Raw genomic sequence first — 24,527 nt, forward strand, 5'->3', positions numbered from 1 at the left:
GCAGTTTTCTGTGAATTCCTAAGATGTTTCATTCGGCGTATGTAAGCTCACGCGAGAAGTATTGAAACGGACTGAATGTTTGATTTCTGTTTCAAAGTAAAAACTTCGGCAGATGTACTTTTTATCAAAATAAATGACTAGAAGGAAATATGATTGTCGTATGCAAACATTCGTTCACATTTTTTTTAAATAGAAATTGGAATTTTTGTTTCAAGTTTATAAAACTGTTCTTGCGTATCTTTTGCAACGAAAACTTTTGAAATCTGCCGCATTGAAACGTTACATCGCACACAGGGGTAAATGCACCTAATAAGCGATCAAAAGTATTTGCGGACAAACGGTAAACGATAGACATTTGATGTCTTCGCAACATTTTTATATTTTTTGATGATCTATCAAATTCTTGAAAGAAAAAAGTGATTTTCCACCTGGAAGGGAGATAAAAAAAAATTTCTTGAAATAATAATTTTTGAGACTTGATGTCTTCACAAAAGTTGTAGATCTTATTATTTTAAGCAACTTTGTTGAAGACAAAATAAAGATCGCATGAAAATCATAAAAGTTACGAGCATTTAAAAAATAACGAGAATTTTAACAAGTAATTTTGAGTTTTTATTTAATATCTTTTATAATTTACGATTTACAAACTTGATATATTTGAGAAAGTTGTTCAAATTGTTAAAACACACAATTTTGTAGAACATTTCAAATACATATTTCAACTAAGAAAGGAGATATACTGCAAAATATCCAAAATAATGCCTTATTTCAGTAAGTTATGACCTTAAGAGTTCGGACGAGTTCGTATAATTTCTTGAGTTGATTTTGTTGGTCAAGCTATTGGCTTTCCATTGATGTATAAATTAAACATTAGTTTTGAATAGATTTTCTGCAAACTAGCAATCAATAATGCGCTTTTTCCTATAGAAACACTTAAAATTCGAAGAAAAAAACCCTCAATTTTTCCTGTTTTTAGAGGAAAAAGTTCATGTTTGGTTGCTTGTTTGTAAAAATTGACCAAAAGAGGCACTCAGCTCGATCATTTATGTTAGCCTGATTTTCCCTGTTTTTATTTTCAAGATCCCTGAATTTTGGAAAGAAAATGTTGGCAACCCTGCCTCTCAGAGCTGATGGCAGTCTCTCTCGAAGGACTATTAGAGCACACTGCACTATTCCCTGCACTGCAGAGCACACTGCTTAATGAAATGCTTCGATAACTTGCAAATATTCGGTAGCGTCATTGTCCAGAGCATCATTCTGCGTTCACTCCAATTAACTTTCAGTCAACGTAACACTTAGAGCAAGTTCACTGGTTGAGATGGAGTTGGAAATTTCGAAGGTTTACATCACATCACAACACATTTGCCGTCCACCGGTGTTGGGAAAATCTAATATTCGAACAGTTTCGCGCTGCAAAATTTGTATCGTATAACACTTTTTGGCGGAGGGTGATAGAAAAACACGATGTTTTGCAACACCGAACCGAGTGATAGAGTCGGCGTTGCAATACAGTATTCGTGCATGAAACGCTTCGGTGCTGCCATCTAACTTATGCTCAAAACCTCAGTTGAGGGGAAAATAAAGGAAAATTGAGCAATTTCAGGATTTAAACATTAAGTGATATTTTCTTTTTTTTTAAATCTTTTATCACTTAAATTGATACGAATTGCAATGAAGTTAATAAACTCTTTCAAACTTACAGCCAAATTTTTTCATGCCCTTGCCAATCGAATACTTTTTGAGGCGTAGAGATGCCAGATAGCTGGGTGAATAAATAAATTCTGTTTATTTGTTTTGTTTGAGCGGTTTTCGGGAGTAGGAAATTGTTTCGTTCTTTTTATTTGAAAAAGATATTCCGTCGGAATGTCCGATAACAAGTTCGGAACGCCGCCTTTAATGGTCCATCATCTTTAGAGAACGGAACCCTCGCTGTTAATTCGACAAGTGTCAATCAGATCAAACATAGGCGTCGAATCGGGAGTAAAATTCAGCTTGTGTCTGAATTACCTATACTTTTTATACGCCACTTGCTTAATTATCACTTTGAAAATGATTTAGGAAGAGTTCAAAAATTTTATCAACTCGTGTAATCAAATGCACTCCAATACAAAACTCCTAATTCTGCAGAATACAGTTTAATATTGGAATGCATTATAACTTAAACAATACTTATTCATACATATAAATAATAAAATTTTCATATTGGCACTAGGTACTATTTCAAGTTATTGATCAAGTAAAATGAATTTGATTTCAATTTTTAAACGGTGAATTCAAAATAAAAAAAGTCAGTCAATTCACTTGGCATCGCTGGTTGCTTTCGATTTTATACCTTCGTATTCTATCACACCGGTGGACGGCCAACATTTTTGGTCTATATTTCACGATAGAAAAATTCCCATCTGTGCTACAGCTGTCAAAATTCCTACCACTTTTTCCCAACACCATTGGACTTGCTCTTATGCATGTCTTCATCGTACAACATTTCCCTCAAGACTCCTTCGGCATGTAAATAAGACGATTGACGACAATGACGATGACACAGTGTTGCCAACAACTTTTTTTTTTCAAAAATCAGGTACTGGCGAAATAAAAATCAGGCTACGCCAAAATAATAGAAATTTCGCTCAAAGTTATGACCTTTTTTTGATCGTCGCTCCACATTTTCACTTCAACAATGGTACCTTACCCAGTTCCTTACTACCCATTTTTCATCACATTCGCAACAATCAGGCAAAATCAGGCATATTTTCTAAAATCAGGGAAATTCAATAGTTTTCAGGTTGTCAGGCTGTGCCCCGAAAAATCAAGCAAATTCTGAAAAATCAGGCACATTGGTATCCAGGCGCGACACGTAAACAAATTTACTTTAATTTATTTATTTTTCTTTCCCCAGTTCACTCTTATATTTTATGCCGCAGTACACTGTGACAAACGATCGTCTTGTTTTCTCAAGTTATTCATTGTTGTTCTCTATCATCAGCTTATTCTCTTAAATAATCTTTCCAGGATTTTTTATTGTGAGAAAAGATGAAGGCCACTTCCACTTCAAAATTGAAGCAGGTTGACTTATACCATGAGAGTTCCAACGAAGATCCCCGGTCGTTAAATCCTCCTAACTTGCTAGCAGTAAGGTAGCAACAAATTGAATAATTTTGGGTCTTCTTTGACTATGACTTTTGAATTTAACATCAATAAGATTTGAATGCACGTGTAATATTTGTTCGGTAAAATTACACTCAACTTTAAGGTAAGCATCAAACCTTCCAAAGTAATTTGCTGACAATTCCATCTTAAACGCCAAAAGTTAAAAGGGTTGTATCTCGAATCCTCATCCCATTTTTCTCGATTGCATTGACTCGATTGCATTGACTAGAAGCAGTACCGAAACACAACAGATGTCTGCAACTGGAAAAGTGCAATTCCTGCACTACACCAACAAATGCTCAGAACCGCTTCAATATTTAATGAACTCCTTCGAGCTTCATGTCCATAAACATTTCCGATCGGGTAAATTATTTACACTTTCCTCTTCTCGGTAAGCAATTTGGTGCCACTTCCACCCTCTTCCTACAGAGGAAAACTGCATCCTAACAACTAGGAGAGATGTCTTGTTATGACTTCCCCATGCTGTTGTGTTTGATTCGGGGAAAAAACCCCGAAGAATAGAGCAATCGGATCACTAAACCTACTGTTTAGGTTCAGGTCGACAGCCATCCAGTTGTTCCGATATCGGTTTTGGCCAACAGCAGCAGTAATAAATCCGTGATTCGATTGGATTCGGACAATGTGATCATAAAAGCTAACAACTTTACTCTTTTCTTCGGCTAGGTGGGTACCAACTATTTGCCGAAATGTGGCAGCTTTGAAGGTAAGGTATCGGGCCCCTTCGGTAATCAATTAAGCATTCGCCGGTTTGACATTTCGAGGCACCCCTCGACTGAATTCGTGTTTATGTTCTCGATCGGCCGAATCCGAGAGAGAGCGAAAGAGAATGGAGAGGTTCGTTAGTGAAGCACGCATCATAATTCATTCGCTACACCCTATTTTAAATTTGACATTTCACTTCGAGTCATGACTACGAGGAACATGTACCGAGGTTGGCAACCCTGGGTAACCAAATGCGAGGAAGTGCTGCAGCCAAACAAAAACAAACCATATGGCGGCAGTTGTTTGACAGTTGGCTCATTGATGGTTGCCAAGCGGGTATGTTACCCGAAAAACAAGTGAATCAAATCAAAAATTAACGCCTCATTTGATACAATTCGTTAGAGAGACTTTCGGGGTTTGGCAATGTTTGTGGATTTTTCTCTCTTGTTCCGCGTGTTACGGGACAACGGAAAAAAGGGCATTCGAGTTCTGGTCCTGGAAATACGATGGGAGTGTAGCCCTGGCACAATGGCACAATGAATGTTTTGATTGAGTCGAGTTGCAGTTTCGGGTTGGAGTTCATTATTCACAATTTATGACGCGACAAGTGGCGAAATTTTTCCGTGAATTTGATGAACTCGCACTCGGTGAATCTGTTTTTTTAATGATGATTTACAAAACAATACAAGTTCTTAGCTCGAATTTTTTAGGTTAGGAAGGTTTTTTTTTAAATTAAGTTATACATTCTGTTCGAAAGTTACTTATGTTAAAATTTCCAGTTTTTGAACCAGAATAATATCTAAAATGGGAAAGGAGAAAAACTTAAACATACCTGTTTCGTAACGGAGTCGATGAGCCGCACAAAGATATCCTGCTCTTGGCGGGCACCTGCAATGATACAAGAAAAATTGAGAAAAGAGTTAGACCTTTTTTGTTTCTTCATCTTCTCCCATCCATGAGACGGTACGAATCGTTTAGGCGAGTGGTTTAAAATTCAATAAAGCACAAACAAATGGCGTCGGAGCGTACATATACTTTCCTTCAAAAGACCGAACCGGATCCGTACACTCCGGACGACCAGTTTTTGTATGCGAACCGACACACTCCGAAAAAGATTTAACACTTATGATAAATAATTGAAAAGTGGTTCCAGCCATGGCCGGACTTCCTAAGACTGACCAAGGACCAACTGACTAACAAGCTGAAAAAGGTACAACAATCTCCGGACACTTAATTTTAATTGGATAAATTAAGAAGATAAAAAACTTTGCCTTCTTCCGGGCGAAGTTTCAAACGACGACGACAACAATAACAAAGTGCGTTTCCCCCCCGAAAGTGGCCTCTTGTATCGGGACAAAAGTTAAAGTCCGGTCTCAGTGGAACCCCTGTGGGACTTTGTGGCTGTAAAGGACCGATTCCGGAATCTTATTTGTCTAATGTGGTCCTTCGAGCCGGATTGAACTATACGGTACTTTTTAGCTCAACTTGCCAAGAAGTGGAAAACAAAAGAAAACACTCGGATAAACAACGATTATTCAACCTTCTATGGCTTCTGATAAATCATAGAACAATAAAGCTGTGGTGTTTGCATACATTCAGGAGCAAGTCATGAGAAGATGAGAATCGAGAGCGTCAACACCGAATAAAATTAAAAAAAAAAAATCAAACAGCAGACTACAATAAAAAATGTAAACGGAGATCATTCGAATGAAATATTTGGACAACAATTTTTAATCTGTGTTCAAGACAGCACCTTTAGCTAGAAACTTCAACTAACCCTGTTAAATTTGCTCGTATCCTCCTCGCCCAAATGAGGACAAAGTTTTTAATTATCAACCGTTAGTCATGCATAATTTATGTTAATGTTTAGCGTTGAAGAGGAATGTTCTGTCAGCTATCACTTTCCACGTGGTGTGCATTCCTACACTTGTAAAACCAGGACAACTCAAACATAAACTTATTTGGTGGACATTTTCCTGCTCACCTACAAGTACATTAGCATACCAAGTACTGGTAATGTTTCACCATGATTAAGATTGCGCTTGTACTCTAGTTTGTAAAAGGAGATTTTTTACTCCTATGCTTGTGAAATTTGTCTTTCCAAATGCTTGGAGAAAAAACGCCTGAATGTCGACTGCACCAGCTTGACATGGTATGCGATTGCATAATTCATGGCATATTTGCATATTGTTAGGCGATGCCTGCATCCGGAAGCTTCTTTAATCGCTTTAAGTGCCTCGGTGAATTTGACGAGCCTAAAGCATAACTAGCTGCATCCGGAAGTTTGCTCATTAGAACGCGGAATCCTTGGAGACAGTTTCTGATTTTTTTCTTCCCCGGCCTCGAATCTTGCTTCGGGTCACAAACATACGTTCAGTTCGGTTGTGTCTGGTCTCTTTTTTTGTGCATTATGAAAATTATAGCTCTTTAAAAAGTCCCCAATGGGTAGTATCGTCTGTTGGTCATCGGACAACAACATCGATGGTCGGCATTTGCCAGTTTCCCATTTCCGGCAGAAGGACTTGCACCACGTGGACTGACCACAGTTCATGTGTGCGTGTGTGTTTGGTAAACAAAAACCCGCGTGCTATCCCTCCGATTATGATCCTATGCTGCACACAAAAGTTCGCTGTCATAAATTTTATGAATAATCCACACCGGACCGAATTACGTACTGATTCTCTCCCAAACCATTTACCCCGAGTAGTTTTTGAAACTTTCTGTTCATTTTTTACCGCCCGATTACCTAGACTTGAATTAAGGTTTAATAATAGCAGTAAATAAGTGTGTGGCTCCGGAATGTTGCGTACCCATGAAGTGGGTTCTGATTTTTGGAATAAATCATAGAGCCAAAGCTTCTTTAAAATAATAACTCAATCGGGCACATCGAGGAATTTTACAAAGAGCATTAAATAATATCACTATGATATTTTTCAGCATTTAAAAAGTTTGCAATCAGCGATAAATCTTTATAAAATCTCATGAAGAATATTTTTAAATTAGAAATCACAGAAAAAGAATTCAAAGAAAATAAAAAACAAACGAGAAAAAATTGCAACAAAAAGACAAAAGAGCAAAATTAGAAAAAAAAGGTTCAATTCCAAAAAAGGTAAAAAATGAGAAAATGAGAAAATGATAAAATGATAAAATGAAAAAATAGATAAAATGAGATAATGAGAAAATGAGAAAATATGAAAATATGAAAAAATGAAAATGAGAAAATGGGAAAATGAAAAAACTAAAAAATGAGAAAATGAGAAAATGAGAAAATGAGAAAATGAGAAAATGAGAAAAAAAAAGGAGAAAATGGGAAAATGAGAAAATGAGAAAATGAGAAAATGAGAAAATGAGAAAATGAGAAAATGAGAAAATGAGAAAATGAGAAAATGAGAAAATGAGAAAATGAGAAAATGAGAAAATGAGAAAATGAGAAAATGAGAAAATGAGAAAATGAGAAAATGAGAAAATGAGAAAATGAGAAAATGAGAAAATGAGAAAATGAGAAAATGAGAAAATGAGAAAATGAGAAAATGAGAAAATGAGAAAATGAGAAAATGAGAAAATGAGAAAATGAGAAAATGAGAAAATGAGAAAATGAGAAAATGAGAAAATGTGAAAATGAGAAAATGAGAAAATGAGAAAATGAGAAAATGAGAAAATGAGAAAATGAGAAAATGAGAAAATGAGAAAATGAGAAAATGAGAAAATGAGAAAATGAGAAAATGAGAAAATGAGAAAATCAGAAAATGAGAAAATCAGAAAATGAGAAAATGAGAAAATGAGAAAATCAGAAAATGAGAAAATGAGAAAATGAGAAAATTAGAAAATGAGAAAAATGAGAAAATGAGAAATTGAGAAAATGAGAAAATGAGAAAATGAGAAAACGAGAAAATGAGAAAATGAGAAAATGAGAAAATGAGAAAATGAGAAAATGAGAAAATGAGAAAATGAGAAAATGAGAAAATGAGAAAATGAGAAAATGAGAAAATGAGACAATGAGAAAATGAGAAAATGAGAAAATGAGAAAATGAGAAAATGAGAAAATGAGAAAATGAGAAAATGAGAAAATGAGAAAATGAGAAAATGAGAAAATGAGAAAAATGTGAAAATGAGTAAATGAGGAAATAAAAAATGGGAAATGAGAGGAATGAGAAAATAAGAAAAATTGAGAAAAATGAGAAAACGAAAAAAATGAGAAAATGAAAAAATGAGAAAAACGAGAAAATTAAAAAAAATGAGAAAAATGAGAAAAATAAGGAAAATGAGAAAAATGAGAAAATTAGAAAATAAGAAAAATAAGTAAAATGAGTATACTGAGTGAATCGAGATAAACGAGAAAATTGCAAAAATTGCAAAAATTGAGAAAATTGAAACAAATGTTAAAAATGAGAAAAAATAGAAAATTTAAAAAAAAAAGAAAAAGATAAAATTGAGAAAATGGAAAAATGAGAATAATTGAAAAGATGAGAAAAATTTGACAATTTTTTTTTCTTTTTTGATTGGAGTGAAACCTACTATGTAAATAAAAAATGGAGTGAAACCCGTCAATTTGTCAAATTTTTTTAATGAGAAAAATGGGAAAAAAGAGGAAACGAGAAAAATGAAAAAAATTGCGAAAATTTAAAAAATAAGAAAAATGTGAAAAATGAGAAAAATTAAAAAAAAAATGTGAGAAATGAGTAAAATGTGAAAATGAGAAAAATGAGTAAAATGATAAAAATTAAAAAAATGAGAAAAATGGAGAAAAAGAGAAAAAAGGGAAAAATAAGAAAAAAAACAATGAGAAAAATGAAAAAATTGAGAATATTAAAAAAATAAGAAGAATGAAAAAAATAAGAAAAATGAAAAAATTAGAAAAATAAGACAAATGAGAAAAATGAGAGAAACGAGATAAATGAAAAATTTGCAGAAAATGCAAAAATTGAGAAAATTGAAAAAAAGTCAAAAATGAGAAAAAATTGAAAATAATAAAAAAAAAGAAAATGATAAGATTGAGAAAATGGAAAAATGAGAAAAATGAGAAAAATTTAAAAAAAGAGGAAAATTTGACAATTTTTTGTTTCTTTTTTGATAGGAGTTAAACCCGTCAATTTGACAAATTTTTTGATTGAGAAAAATGGTAAAAAAGAGGAAACGAGAAAAATGAGAAAATTGCAAAAAATTAAATAAGAAAGATGTGAAAAATGAGAAAAATTAGAAAGATGTGAGAAATGAGCAAAATGTAAAAATGAGAAAAATGAGTAAAATGATAAAAATTAAAAAAATGAGAAAAATGGGGAAAAAGAGAAAAAAAATAAGAAAAATAAGATCAATGAGAAAAATGAGATAATTGAGAAAAACTAAAAAAAATAAGAAAAATGAAAAAAAATGAGAAAAATGAAAAAAAAACGCAAAATTGAAAAAAGAGGAAATTACGAAATTGGAGAAAATCGAGAAAAATTAGAAATGATGAGATAAATGAGAAAAATGAGAAAAATGAGAAAATTGGAAAATATAAGAAAATTGAGAAAAATAAGAAAAAATGAGAAAATTGGGAAAAATGGGAAAATTGAGAAAAATGTCTAAAGTAAGAAAAAAGAGAAAAATGTCAGAAGTGAGAAAAATTAGAGAAATGAGCAAAATGTGAAAAATGAGAAAATGGAGATAAATGAGAAGAATGAGAAAAATTCGATAAATGACAAAAATGAGAAAAATAAGACAAAAAGAGAAGAGAAAAAACAAAAATGAGAAAAATGAGAAAAATGAGAAAAATAAGAAAGTTGAGAGCGATAAGAAAATGAGAGAAATCAGAAAAATGAGAAACATTAGGAAAAAGAGAAAAATGAGAAAAAGGAGAATAATGAGAAAAATGAGAAAAAATGACAAAAATGACAAAAATGGCAAAAATGACAAAAATGACAAAAATGACAAAAATGACAAAAATGACAAAAATGACAAAAATGACAAAAATGACAAAAATGACAAAAATGACAAAAATGACAAAAATGACAAAAATGACAAAAATGACAAAAATGACAAAAATGACAAAAATGACAAAAATGACAAAAATGACAAAAATGACAAAAATGACAAAAATGACAAAAATGACAAAAATGACAAAAATGACAAAAATGACAAAAATGGCAAAAATGACAAAAATGACAAAAATGACAAAATGAGGAAAATTAAAAAATTGAGAAATTGAGAAAATTGTCAAAAATGAGAATAATGAGAAAAATGCGAAAAATAAGAAAAATGAGAAAAATGCGAAAAATGAGAGAAATGAGAAAACGGGGAAAAAGGGGATAGTGAGAAATATAAGAAAAATGAGAAAAATGTCAAAAATGAGAAAAATTTGAAAAATTTAAAAATGAGAAAATGTGCAAATGAGAAAATGAGAATAGAAAAAATGAAAAAAATACAAATTGAGGAACGGAAAATTGGAAAATTAATACAATGGGATATAATAAAAAAGGGGAAAATTGGGAATGTTAAAAAATAATAACTACCTAGTTTATGAGAAAATCAGAATCATTAGAAGTAAGAAATTGAGAAAATTTGATAATGATAAAAAGCTTAATTGGGATATCATCAAAATAGTATTTCAAGAATTTTATTTTAAATTGCTGGTTCTGCTCAGTAAATATTTGTTTTTAAAATCGTTGGATATTTTTTTAAATATTTTGGGTTGGTGGAATTTTATTCCAAGCATTTCAGGTTACCCGTTTGGGTTTCTCATTTTATAAATTCCTTTTTGACTCAACTTTTTTTGTTAAATCTTTCTTTTCTAATATTATTCTGAGTAAATTATTTTGAAATGTTTCGTTTTTTCTTCTCTATTTAACATTTATGTTTTCAATTTAAAAAAATTAAAAAGGCTTTTAGTTTTTCATGTTTAATGTCAATTCAATAAATTCACATTTTAACAATTTAAGATTTATTCATTTTGTTTTTGATGTATCTTTCGTTTACCTTTTTGATTGTTTTCAATTTAAGAAATTTGAATATTCCAATGCACAGTGGTCCAAAAGGGCAAAAAATTGTACTTTTTTCTTAGCGCCTTTTTTCTTAGCTACTATCACAAAATTGAAATTTTTAACTTTTTTTTTATTTTAATAGACACAGCTTTCTTTTCTTCTACAAAGTTGTAGAATACGCAATAATATGAAACTTAATTGAAAACATCAAAACTCTATCTCTGTTCAGAGCAGAGTTTTAGAAGTTTTATCTTGAAAGTTATTTAAAAGAGTCTTTAAAATAATTTTTAGGCTTAACTATTATTAGATGAGGATTTACATGAATAATATGTTCTTAACATTTGCTGAGACATTCAAATCACACGTTTTGAAGAAGATTTTAACATTCTACGATGTTTCCTTGTTAACTTATCGCAACTTTAAGTTTCATATTTTACCAACTTCAAGAGCGTTTATTGCAAAAAACGTGCCAGTGGATTTTCATGACTAATAAATTGAAGCTTGAACCAAGTGTCTACACGTGCGTGTTTTCAAAGAAAAATTATTTCCAACTGCCATAAGGCAGAATTCTGCATTTCACGGAAATCAATTTTTCCTTGTAGACTTTAAAAAATTTTTGATGCTTCAAAGTATGAAGCATGTTTGAAAGAGCAAAAATGTTCTGAAGATATTTTAAAGCTCAAATGAAAGAGAAAAGCACTTGGAAAATAGTTCCACGTTTTGCCCTTTTGGACCACTGCAATGTAGTTACAAGTCAACAATTTTATTTTATGAAAAATGTTTGAAATATTTTAAGATTCTTCCTGCTTTAAAGGGTTAAAGTCTGATAAATTTCGAATTTTTAGTTCCATAAACTTTTATTTACCCGAAAATTGATCTGTTTTTGTATTGGAAAATTTCAATTGATCCTCAATTATCACCAAAGGGGGGAATCCGATAAATCGAACTTTCAGTTTTGATTCCAAATGACTTAAAAATGCATAAATCGTCAAAATCTGGTATTACCAAAAAAAAATATTGTCAAAAATTAAGTTCCAAATTTCAAAAATCAGGTATGGGGGGACCAAAGAAAATCGGAAAAATTTTGATGATGATTCCAAATGACTTAAAAATTCTTGAAACGTCAAGATCTGTTAATCTATCTCAATATTTTTTTGCCAGAATCGACTTTTTGGGACTGAGCCATGTTTCGGAAAACACACTAAGTTCCAGAATGCCGATTTTAGGCATTTTTTTTTTCGAGAAATAGCAGATTTAGACGTTACACGCATTTTCAAGTCATTTGGCATCAACATTAAAATTCCGATTTTCCCGTTTTCCTTTGGTCTCCCCTTGAGTGATTTTTGAAGATAATATTTGACATTTTTTGTAACACCAGATCTTGACGTTTTTTGCATTTTGAAGTCATTTAGCATCATAATTGAAAATTAGATTCATCGGATCCCCTCTTGGGTATTTTCCAGGGTCAGGGTTTTCAAATATTCCAAAAATAAGAAAAAATACCTACCATTTGAATATAACAGCTGTAGCCTATACTGGATGCCGTTGTTAGTTTTCTGCACATCAGTATCCTGAAATGGAAGTAAACAAAAAAAAGTTAAATTATAGAATCAAACATGCTGAGAAGGTTTCTAGAAGTTACCGGTATCATAAATTGTTTATGTAAAATAAAAATTAATAAATTCAACGAAACCCACCTGATCCTTCTCGATGAACCCGATGAAGGCGGTCCGTTCGATTTCGATCGGTTGTCCCGCCCGGTCGTACAGCGCCACCACGAAGTGGAAGAAGTTCGACTTCCGCAGATTGCTCGGCGGCTGCTTCTCGAAGTGAGCCCGACCGATGCCCAAACTGAAATGAGAGTGATGGAAGCGGAGAAAGATGTAAATTATTATAAGAGCAATATGGTATTTAAAACTCTGAGATAAAATTAGCCGAATATTTCTGACCTATCGTTCCTTAAATAAAAGACCCAAAATTTTTCAGAAAACTAAGAACAGTTGCCGGCAAAATTGTAACAGATCTATTTTCAGCCGAAAAGTAGCAAGGCAACTGGTAGCGAATTATTGCCGAACCAGCGACCATCAACTAACAATAATAACAACACTAATCATAGCATCTATATCTGCCACCGGCTAAAAACATGAAGTAGGTCCTATTCTTGGTCGGTTCCAGCATTGAATGAATGCGAAAACGACGCCGAAACGAAACCGGTGACACTCCGGAAAAGAGGAACTCCCCTGGGGGAAGTTGGCGTGACACACAGCTGTGGGGCCATCCAACTTTCTGCTGCCAAACGTAAAGCCCCCGAACAACGACGACGGAATCGATTAGGCAAAAACCGTTTCTCCGTGGTGCGAAACAGCGGTCGTTCCCTCTCAATAAACCGTGCCGTCCCGTGTGCTCTGTGCTTGTGGTAGCCATATTAAATTCATGAATTGTCAACTGCTAGAACTTTATACATTCCGATGCGAAAACTAAACGGTTCCCGAATTGTCGAATGCACTTAGAGGTTTGAGTTCTGTTAGTTTCCTATACGATGAAACGAATCGAATGGGTCGCTTTTATCGGTTCCGTCGTCGCAATTATAGGTTCGTTTAAGATATGGCTCCGGTAAATACGAGACCGCAATCATCGGATCGGGTCATCTGGATTTGCTGGAAGCGGCTAACGAATTCTGAACTTCTCAGATAAGTATTCCAGAATACGCAGCCCTCAAGGTCATCGAGTGACGGCGATTCAGTGGCGGCGCGGCTATGACGTCATCGATAGACATTTAAAATACAACTCGGCCCGGAAGGGGTTCTGGTTTTGGTTTGCAGTTAGTTGAAATTTTCTAGTCGATAAGATATGACCGGCACTGGTTGCGTGAAATCAGCGTTGAGTCTCTGTTCCCGTTTTGGATTCCAAATGGGATCCAAAGCAATGACCGTATTGAGGAAGGTTAAGGTACTCTAAAAACTCAGCTCTATATTTTTAGCGATTAATAAACAGACTATAGAATTAACCTTTTTTTAATTTTTTGTACTTTGAAATAAAAAAAAAAGTTGACTTTTAGAGATCAACGAATTTGTATGCACCATATCCATCAAAAGGGGTGGTTAGAAATAAAACAATCAACAATGTTTTAGCACAGTAATCGTTTTCAAAATTCTCAACCGTTATACGCCTTTGTTCCAAATTCATGCGAATTTGGAACAGGATTTAAAAAAATACGACAGACCGATTTGGATATTATTTCTTTTTGGATATTATTTGAATGCTTTTTTCCCGCTTCAACCCATTTATACGTTACATAAATTTAGAAAAAACAATTCCTTTGAATTTCTGACTAAAATAGCCATCTGCTGTCTACGGGGTTAAAGACTGAATAAAAAAAGGAAAAAAATCTTCAAACGTCAAATTTATATCATCAATCAACCGACCAGTGCAAAGGTTCAAATTTTACTTTCTTATAGAGTGATTTTCAATAAAACTTTTTAATGCTGAAAAGCACCTGTTTGTTATTTAACAATTATTTGATTAGGTTTTGTTTTGGTAATTCTTGCAGGTTCATGCGTATTAATTCGCTCAAATTTCGTTGAAGTTTCTGAAACTGATAGATAATAATTGTTCGATCAATGGTTGTAAAAAAACGATACAAAAACGATCCTAAGTGTTCAAGTTTTCCTCCCCTGGCTGCTATCAACATAACATACTGATAATCATGAAAATTTGACTCAAAAAAATCGTAAAAGTAGGTAGCAAGTTTGCCAATCTGATTAGTGCGCCCAAACAAGTGCACACATTCGTTTTATGAATTTTTGCCTATTTTCAAAAGGTATCCAGAAAACAAGAGTTGGTAAAGTAAAAAAATCAGCACCCCAGAAGGAATCCATTTTGAAAAGAAAAATGTTATTTTTTTTGTTACAATAAACCTTCTTTTCGCTGTGTAGTCATTTTGGATTTTAAGTTAATAAAATCCTGGTAGAATAGTTAAAATGACGGTTCTTTAAAAAAAAAAAATAGAATTTTATGACGTAAGATTGTGTGAAACTCAAAACTTATTCAATTTATCTAATGAAATGAGTTTTTTCTCCTCAATTATTGAGTGTCTGCAATAAAAGTGTATCCGTTTTAAATTTGCTATCACACCGTTTTGACCGATTCCAAAATTTAAAATTGTGTTAAAACTGGTATACTTAAAACCAATATTTATATTCGATTAAAATAATCGAAGCATCAAATGTTTAGTAACATTTTCATAGTATTTTAAATAAAATAACCAAACTTTGGCAATATATCATTTGTTATTGCTAAACTTATCCAAAATTTAGCTTTTTAAATTACTCGTTTTTATAATCTTATAGATAAAACGCCTTTAAGTAGGCAAGATATTCAATTTCTTAGCTCATATCGAACAAAACTAGGCGGCAGATGATTTTTTTTAGTAATTTTGGATTTTTTCGAATCAAATAATAATTCCTTTTAAATTTGAAAAAGCACGAAATTTGCCACATTTTCAAAGGTGATGGAAAGTATAAGAGAAATATGAGATCTCAATGAAAGAAATAACAAATGCCGCAAATAACATGATTTTTTCAAAAAAGATACAACGGCTCACCGACAGGACTTGATCCCGCAATTTGCGCTTCAGTACAACGGCGCGTTAGCCAACTACACCACGGTGAACGTAACGAAACAGGCTCCAGAATGCGTACAGGTCGAGCTCTATCGGTCGACTGCTGGTTCTTCTATCGATAGATGACATCTTTTAATGCTGTCGAAGGAGTGAGTTTGTTTGGGGAATTTTTAGAATGATGTAACTCATCCCTGTGTGTTCAACATCAGAAACATGGCAAAACATACGATTCTAATTTTTGTAAAACTATTGAATTTTGAATGAATTTTCACTATATAAATTTTTAGCTGTGAAATAATAGTAAGAAGCATACAGAATTTAATAAGGTGGTTTCAAATGCCAAATCGCTCGTTCAGTCACATTTCAGTTTTTACAGTTGACTAAAATGTTTACGAAAAAGAAGGTCCAGGGATGCCAGGTGTTTAAAAAAACCAACAAAGAGAATTGAAAAAAAGCCAGTGTTTATATGTTGGTTTCAACTCGTTTCAAAGTTGAATATTATCTTAGGCATCAATCCATTTTTTTTTTTAATTTTAAGCTGTCAAAGTTAAATTCTACCTCAAGCTGTCCTCCTAACCCACTTTTTTAAATTTCAGCTGTTTTCTCGACTCGGTTTGAATTTCTATAATACCACAAACTGTCCTCTTAACTTGCTTGATTATCATATGGATACTTTCAGGCCTTTCAATTTCAAGCTGGCTTTTCAACTCGCTTGGAATTTGTATCGTTACGTTCAGGCTGTCCTCAAAACTTGCCTTCTTATTTCAAGCTGTCCTCTCAACCCGCTTGAAATTGTGAACATTTTCAAGCTGTCCTAGCAACTCGCCTTATATTTCAGTTTTATTCTTATTTCTTGTTGTCTTCTCAACCACATCTAAATTATACTAAATTTATTGTTTTACTCATCAGTTCCAGTTTCGACATTATTTCATAACCCGCTCATTTGCACTAAAAACTAGCCTTTTAAATAGAATAAGCGACACTACGTTTTCCTTTTTTGGATTCTTTTCACAATTAGCATATCACATAATTTACTCATTATGTTCCAAATTTTTTCGTACTGGGTAATTAATAAACTGCATGATTTTTAAGCAAGTATGATGAAAATTTAGTCAACGTGAATCGTTGATCGACTTTGTTTACCTTTGAATGATTTATTTTTAATTTTATGTTTTTTCGAGGTTTACAAGAAATTACCTATCACGGTCGCCAAATCTGCAGGCATATCAGGAGCTTAGATGCTCGGAAGCTGCACTGAAAAGCCCCTGGGTCACGACACGATCAGCCGAGGGAACTACACACACTACTTGACTCGCTCGCCGACTGACTGACTGACTCGCGTACACGCTTGAGACGAACGACTTGGTATCGGTTTAATCTTTTCACATAGAATCATAAACCGTAGAATAGGTGAATGAGTGTCTGGGCAATATCTTGACCTTCTTGACATCTTGATCCAACCCTCGTCTCCTTTTTGCCAAATTGAGACCACCTTTTTATTCAATTACTCCTTGGTAAGTAGTATCTGGCGTCGTCAATTCTAAACATTTTCATCCCTGTTATCCTCCCAGCAAACATGAAATCGAATGATAAATGATATCCCAAGTCGTTAATAAAGATATTAAAAATCGCACTTCCAACTGAACAGTCGTCTGAAGTCGGTTGGAATTGGATAGGATAGGAATTCCGCAATGTTTGAATTTTTTGGAAATGATTGTTTTCATATTTTACTTCGGCGCGGGATTCAAGAGAGAAAATTATCGTCTTGTTCTCTCTACGACCAGTAGTATAAACAGTTGCCTAAAAATGAGACCATATCTAGGGATCCATTGCATTCTTTCGATAAGTACGAATAAGTTGTCAGAAAACGCAAAATTAGTGTAATTTTTAATGCCCTTGAAAGCAGTGAAATTTCGCATCTATCCAACAAACATGAAATTGTATCAAAAATGATAACTTAAGTTTCACGTTTACAAAGGTGTTGCGATTCGCAATTCCAACTGCATAATCAAAAGATCGTATAAAATGTCGTCTGAAGTCAGTTTAAATCAGATATGATAGAAAGTCCGCCATTTTTGTAAATTTTGTAATAATTTTGATCGCGCGCGGGTTTCTAGTGAAAAAATCATCGTCATGTTCTGTCTGCAACCAGCAGTGCATTCAGATGGCTAAACTCAGATGGGAATTGGGTAATATTGACCAATGAGAGATCTGGAAAATATTGTCGCTGGCAACAATTTGAAGGCTATAAAGAGAAATTTTGCGCTCTCTTGCATTCTTCCGATAGGTACGTATAAGGTGTCGAAAAACTGTTTTTTCAACTTTCATACGATCCTTCTATAATATACATTTTTTTTCTTTATTATAGAGACCTTCAGCCTCGGGCTGGCTCGTCTCTTAATAAAATACATGGAACGTATATAAAAACAGCATTATAATATAGCTACAAAAATGTTTGCTGGCCGTGTTTTATAAAGTCACGAATTAACAATAATTTTTGTATGAAAAAAAAGAACAGATCGCCTTTTTTTAAGTTTCCATAATTTCCAATCGTTTTAAATGATTTTTAAAAATTAGTTAAATTCAAGATTTCTTAGAAGTCATAAATAAATGCTATTTCAAGAATGCTTGTATTTTGAGAATTTTGCCAAAAAATTAAAAAAAAATATGTTTGAAAATGTAGAGAGAAAAATAATGAAGGTACCAACAATATTTGTTTTTTTTTAATTAGTTTAGGCCGGTACAAATATCAAATCCTTCTTTTGTCCCCCTCCCCCTTTCCCTTTGAAATTTCCGGAATTTCCGAAGTTTGAAGTTTGAAGAATTTAATGAGAAAATTGATCATTTATTAGCATATTCATACAATTCCAAAAGCTGGGAAGATGGGATTGTTTTTTGCTTTCATCTTCGTGTTTTCATTATTTTTTTTTAACTAAATCAACTCGATTTATCGATTCTGTTTATGGTGGATTGATTGTATACAATTTGATTGCAAAAAAGGTTTTGTTCTGTTGGTTCCAGTTTATTGGTTTATTTTTGCATTATTTTTTTAAACTTCATTTATTTTTCCCATCTAGTTTTTCTGGCAATACCCAAGAGGCGAATTGCAAAAGAAGAATTTCATATTTTTCCGGCCTTGTATATTTCAGTAATATTAAAGATTATTTTTTGTGCATATTTAATATATTTTGATGGTTTAACCATACGATCAATTTATACAGGAGAAATAGAATCAATTTCTCAAATAAGACTGTAATTACCAACATTTGGGCAAATCAACAGATCAGTGAGTTTTTCTCTCAAAACTTAAAATAAAAACAAGTACGATAAGCATGCCCCACATCAGCGATGATCTCGTTTCTCTTCATTATTTTCTTGAATAGACACAATGTTTTAAAAATAAAGTTTTTGCAAAAAAAGACCAAATTTTGCAAACGAAAAAATTGTAACTAAAATACCGGAAATAGTAAAATGCTCATTTTTCAAACTAATCGTTTCTGGTGTTGTTATTTGATAAAAATCTTAATACCAAATTAAATTTTTCTAATGCTATTCAGTTTTGGATCCTTGTACACGTGCCAGTTTATTTTGGACTTTCAAACCCAACTTAAATTGCCACTCTGCATTCCGATACTGCATTTTATTAAGTTGTTTTAAAATACATATTTTAAATTGCTTTCAAATGGGGGGGGGGGAGTTAATTTTTTTAAGTTTTTTATTTCTCATCCCCTTGGTTTTGAATCAAAACTCATCAATGATTTTTTGAAGAATTTTCAAGAAGGGAATTACATGAGTAAATTTGACTTTTAGGTTCGTAAGGCAAAATAAAAAATCAACATCAGTTTTGTTTCTTGTGTGGAACCTAGCCTGATGGTTTTTGTGCCAATTTAATTTTTTTTTCTTTCAACCAGCAGTGATGTCAATTGAACCACAGAAAGCATTCGCAGGCTCAGTTCCACAGAAGAAACAAAAATAATGTTGATTTGTGGGTACAAAATATAATTTTTCCATAGGGGAGATAAGGGCATAACGAGCGCCCGGGGCATAGTAAGCACTCCACTTTTCTTCAAAAGTACGTTTTTTCTTGAATAAATTTTCATGAGGATTAGTTTTGTACCTCCAAAAATATTTTAATTTTTGAGCACCGCAAAATAAGCTCTTATTATCGTTAAATCATCTTGATCTGTGATGTATGCACTGTAACATGATTTACACATTGTTCCCCAATTTTCATCCTCATTAAAATTTTGATTTTTCACTATAATCAATTTTAAAACGCGATTTTTCTATAACTTGTTGACTCGGGCGAACAGAGCACTATTTAGTTAAGGTAAGGTGTCGGAGAGGTAGCTCAGAGGACTCGAGTTCGATTCCTGATCTAGGCGATTTTTTTTTCATTACCATGATCGATTATGGTGATAGCTAATTTAGGCAGCGTTGTGTTGGTTATGAAAAGGACTATCTTGCCTATTTTCTTCAGATTTTAAAGTTAGCTTGTGTTTGAGATATTTACGATGCAAAAAGACATGGTAAAAATAATTTTGCACAATCACCACGGGAATTCTTCATTGTTTTTTTTCTAGATTTTCCTTGAATGGATGGATTGAAGGGATTGGATTTGCCCGGAATTCGGGTTGAGTTTTGTAATCAAATGCCGACATTTTGTAAGATTTTAGGTAAAACTACCATTTTGAACTTTCTATGCTATATTTTGCTCAGCTAAATTCCCATATGCATTTTTCTATCTGTATCTGATGATATTGAGTATGTTTAAACTACTCGCGCCATCAACATCACTTCTAGGCAGAACACTATAGCGCCAAATAAAGACATAATTCAGTTAAGGTTGGTTTTGATATGCGTTTCGCGACATTAATTGAGCCACCGATTGACAGGTGGCTGTTTGGGCTAGCTGGTTAGAGAGAGCGTGCCCATTACGATGTTTGTGTGTATATCTACATTCCGGAACCGATAATTAGCTATGGCCCTCCCGGGTGGCAAGTTTGGTCTCCACACACACCGGGACCACTCAAAAGTGATGCGTTTGTGATTATTGTGCTATACAGTTGTCGAGAGAGGGCTCACAAAATTAGCGAGATAATTTACGCGATTTCGGAGGCGACCCCGGTTGATTTGATTTGCAATGATTTGTGCGGTCCGGGAAAATTAAACGCCACTTGTGCGAGACTGTGGCTGCTGCTCGGTTGCCAGTGTTAAAATTGCGTTTGTTTCCGAAAGTGCTAATTAAAACATGACTGATCCACTAGATTATTGATGGAACTTGGTTTATCAATTTCACTGGTCTTGTCACTGATATTGAAAGTGGTTTAATTTTCAGCGGATTGAATAGTTTTGGGACAGGGAACAGAATAATTGAAATGTTTCAAAGGCGTACCATAGGGTCGTAACTTAAGCCCAACTTTGTTCCATTTGTTAAAAAACTTTAATCAAAGGACTTGAACCAACAAAAATAAGTTTCAATCAAAAATCTGACCAATAAGTTTCATGAAAATCGGTCTGTTTGACACTGTTTGATGTTCAAGTCCAGAAAATCATCCTTACAAGAAATTGAGTCCGGTGGATGTGACTCAATTCTGGGCCCGATAAGTAATTTATTCTCCTTGTGCATTGGGTTGGAGTGCAATTGATTTCTTCGAGCAGCAGCCAACAGCCCCCCGATGAGCTATTAGGCATTGAACCCTTTCCGTCATACATTGATGCATTGATCTTGCAACTTCTCTTCTCCGACCTCCGTGCGTCGTCGTCGTCCAGACAGAAACCGCTCCCCGAAGATTGATTCTTCCTTCCAAGGGCAGCAACCTCCCAGAGAATTGATGTAATTGAATTATTCACCCTTTTACCCCGTCACAGGATCGGAGGACATCGAAAGGGTGTTGTTTTGTTGTTATTTACCCAACAACACTTGGAATGCTTTATGACATTTTGTGTTTTTCTTTCGGTTGGTTATTTCTAGCCCTAGCAATTTGGATCTATACTTGGTTAACTTTGGGATGGGGTTTGTGGACGATGTTACCAGATTTAGATACTTTTGGATGCCCCTTGTATGCATTATTGATCCGAAAGGTTCTTGGATTTTCTGAATCGAGCATTAGCAACAGAAATCGAAACAACTTCTCGCAATTTATCAAACAATAAATTTGATTAGTAACCAATTAAATTCGAACGTAAGCACCCAATCTGGCTGACTCACATTGGGGCGGTTTTCCAGTACAGAAAGAACGAGGGCAGATGCTGTGTTCCGAATCCGATTGACACCGGGCACTTGCAGAAAATCCCAATGACCGGTAAGGGAGTAGGACACAATTGTGCGAATCTTGTCCCCGCATATGACAACAACGGAACGAAACAGAATGGAATAAAATGAGTAGGACCGGTGCGTTTGACCAAAGCATATTTTGTTTATTGCCGCCATAATTCCAAAACTCGGAGCAGGGGTCTTCCCGATGCCTCTGCCACTGTCACACTGTCCTGTTCTATCGGAACCATGCAAACCGCATGGACCAAAGTCGTTATTTGGCACCCTGAAGCTGCGTTTTGCTATCAACCGGTCGTATACAATCGACACAAATATGGAACTGTCTGTCTGTGTCCCGGTCTTGTCTCCTCTGGTTCAACTGTCCATCCCGGGCCAAAAACCTAGTGTTGGTGGCCAACATTCCATTCCACCGGCAACAGCATTCCGGCCAACATTCCATCTGCTGACCGACCGATAGATAGGCGACGATCGACTCAGCCCGTTCGGTGTTGCCCCCGAATTTATGCATCCGGCGCCGCAAGGAAATTATCGATATTTCGATGAAATTTTATAGCAATACGTTTCGGAATAAATTTGTACTGCTTTGCATTTTAATGTGCATATATGGTCTGTTGAGGGAGCTCCTGTTTCAACACAGTGCAATGGAAGCCATTTGCAGCAATCGGGTTTTGTACATACTATATGTAACTAACTGAAGCTGGGGCTTATGATGGATGACCTTAGGCGATTTTGATACCGAGGAAGGGTGTGGATGAAGGTGCAAATTTGTATCTGTTTCCGGGCTATGAGAAACCATGTGGCAGGGAGAACTGTAAACATATTGTAGACTGAATGCTACGGCTACAATGTTAGTGATCAGCAACCGTTGTCCTAGCCAAATTAGTAATCAGCTGAAAACATGGCTTCAATATGTTCGACGACAGTGGACATGTTTTCATGGTTAAACTAATTTGAACCAATGTAATCGAATGTTTCACGTATTTAATTTGAAACTTTTTTCCGAGTTTGAATTACTACAATTTTGTAAAGGTCTACATACTTGGGGGCTTAGGTATCAGTCCGATGATGTTGTTTTCTGACTTTTCCAGATGTAGCAAAGTAACTTTAAGTAACTTAAAATCCAACTCTCTGATACACTACGCTGTACCTCACTCTCAATATAAAGGGTGATACGGTCAAAATTTGGTCAATATCAACTTGACGTATTTCTTTCAATTTTGCATTTAAAAAACCTGAACACCCCTCATTTTGAAGGTGTGTGTGTGTAGAATGTTGCTCCTATTTTGATTTTGGAATTCACTCTTCAGTTGTCAAAATGCCGTCCAAGGAAGAAGAGCAGCATATCAAAATTTTGCTCGCGCATCGCGAAAATCCAAGCTACTCGCACGAAAAGCTGGCAAAATCGCAAAAAGTTGCCAAATCAACCGTTTCAAATGTAATTAAAGTGTTTGGGGAACGTTTGTTGACAGCCAGGAAGTCTGGATCGGGGGGAAATCGAAAACCGGAAGCCGCTGTGACGACAAAGAGTTGCCGGTAGTTTCAAGCGAAACCCTAACCTCTCTCTCCGAGATGCCGCAAATAAGCTGGGGGTATCGTCTACAATCGTGCATCGAGCCAAAAACGAGCCGGACTATCGACTTACTCTAAATCGCGATGATAAACAAAATACGACGGCCAAAGCGCGATCCCGGAGGCTGTACACGACGATGCTGACGAAGTTTGACTGCGTGGTAATGGACGACGAATCCTACGTCAAAGCCGACTACAAGCAGCTTCCGGGACAGGAGTTTTATACGGCAAAAGGAAGGGGAAAGGTAGAAGATATTTTCAAGCACATGAAACTGTCAAAGTTCACGAAGAAATATCTGGTTTGGCAAGCCTTCTGTACCTGTGGCTTGAAAAGCAGCATTTTCAGAGCTTCCGAGACTGTCAACCAAAAAATTTACGTGAAAGAGTATTTGAATAAACGTCTGCTGCCTTTCCTGAAGAAACACGGTTGTTCCGTACTGGTTTGGCTGGATTTGGCATCTTGCCATTACGGTAAAAAGGCCATGGAGTGGTACGCCGCCAACAACGTGCAGGTGGTTCTCAAGGACAAGAACCCTCCCAACACGCCAGAGCTCCACCCAATTGAGAAATACTGGGCTTTTGTCAAGAGGAACCTAAAGAAGACCAAAAATACTGCTAAGGACGAACAGCAGTTCAAGGCACACTGGCTTTCTGCGGCGAAGAAGGTGGACAAGGTGGCTGTAAAAAATCTGATGGCAGAGGTTAAGCGTAAGGCCCGGCAATTCGGATTTGGAAAAACGGAAGCCTAACTGAATATTTTTCCTGAATTTTATACTAATTAACTTGAAAAAGCAATTTAATTTGATTTTTAAAATAAACGATTTCACCGATTTACACGCGTTTTCCCTTGACCAAATTTTGACCGTATCACCCTTTGGGCCTTGTAAAAGATTTCATGCCAAATGGAAGCCTGAAGTTTGTTTGGGATTTTAAAATATTTTTTTTTTTGGGAGAAACATGGAAACCCAGTTTTTCATCAATAACTTTGGTCCCCTTTGGCCAATTTATTTTGTATACGGTTTTTCTGATAGCCTTATTTTGACCAGTATTTCATCCGAAGACTGCATTTCGATAAGAGTTAAGATGAAAAGTTATTAGACTCCAAAAACTAACTTTTTTGAGGGTGGAATCCATCACCGTCAATGAGTCGAGGCGGTCGAACATATTACCGCATCATTAAGCCTGATTACTTTTTTTTATCTTAACTCTAATCGAAATGCAGTCTTTGGATGAA

At 34.7% G+C, this 24,527-nt stretch overlaps 1 protein-coding gene across 6 annotated transcripts in view; it reads right to left on the bottom strand.

Moving 5' to 3' along the window:
• Positions 1 to 24,527, bottom strand: part of LOC129746565 (transcription factor collier) — a 141,759-nt gene that overhangs the window by 101,358 nt on the left and 15,874 nt on the right. For all 6 annotated transcript variants that reach the window (XM_055740266.1, XM_055740264.1, XM_055740263.1 and 3 more), the window contains exons 2-4: positions 12,524 to 12,677; positions 12,334 to 12,397; positions 4,703 to 4,758 (exon numbers count right to left, since the gene is read on the bottom strand). In XM_055740266.1, the coding sequence (XP_055596241.1) occupies positions 4,703 to 4,758; positions 12,334 to 12,397; positions 12,524 to 12,677 (274 nt within the window). The remainder of the gene's footprint in view (positions 1 to 4,702; positions 4,759 to 12,333; positions 12,398 to 12,523; positions 12,678 to 24,527) is intronic.

The sequence above is a fragment of the Uranotaenia lowii genome, chromosome 2 (assembly GCF_029784155.1).
Source record: "Uranotaenia lowii strain MFRU-FL chromosome 2, ASM2978415v1, whole genome shotgun sequence".
NCBI lineage: Eukaryota > Metazoa > Arthropoda > Insecta > Diptera > Culicidae > Uranotaenia > Uranotaenia lowii.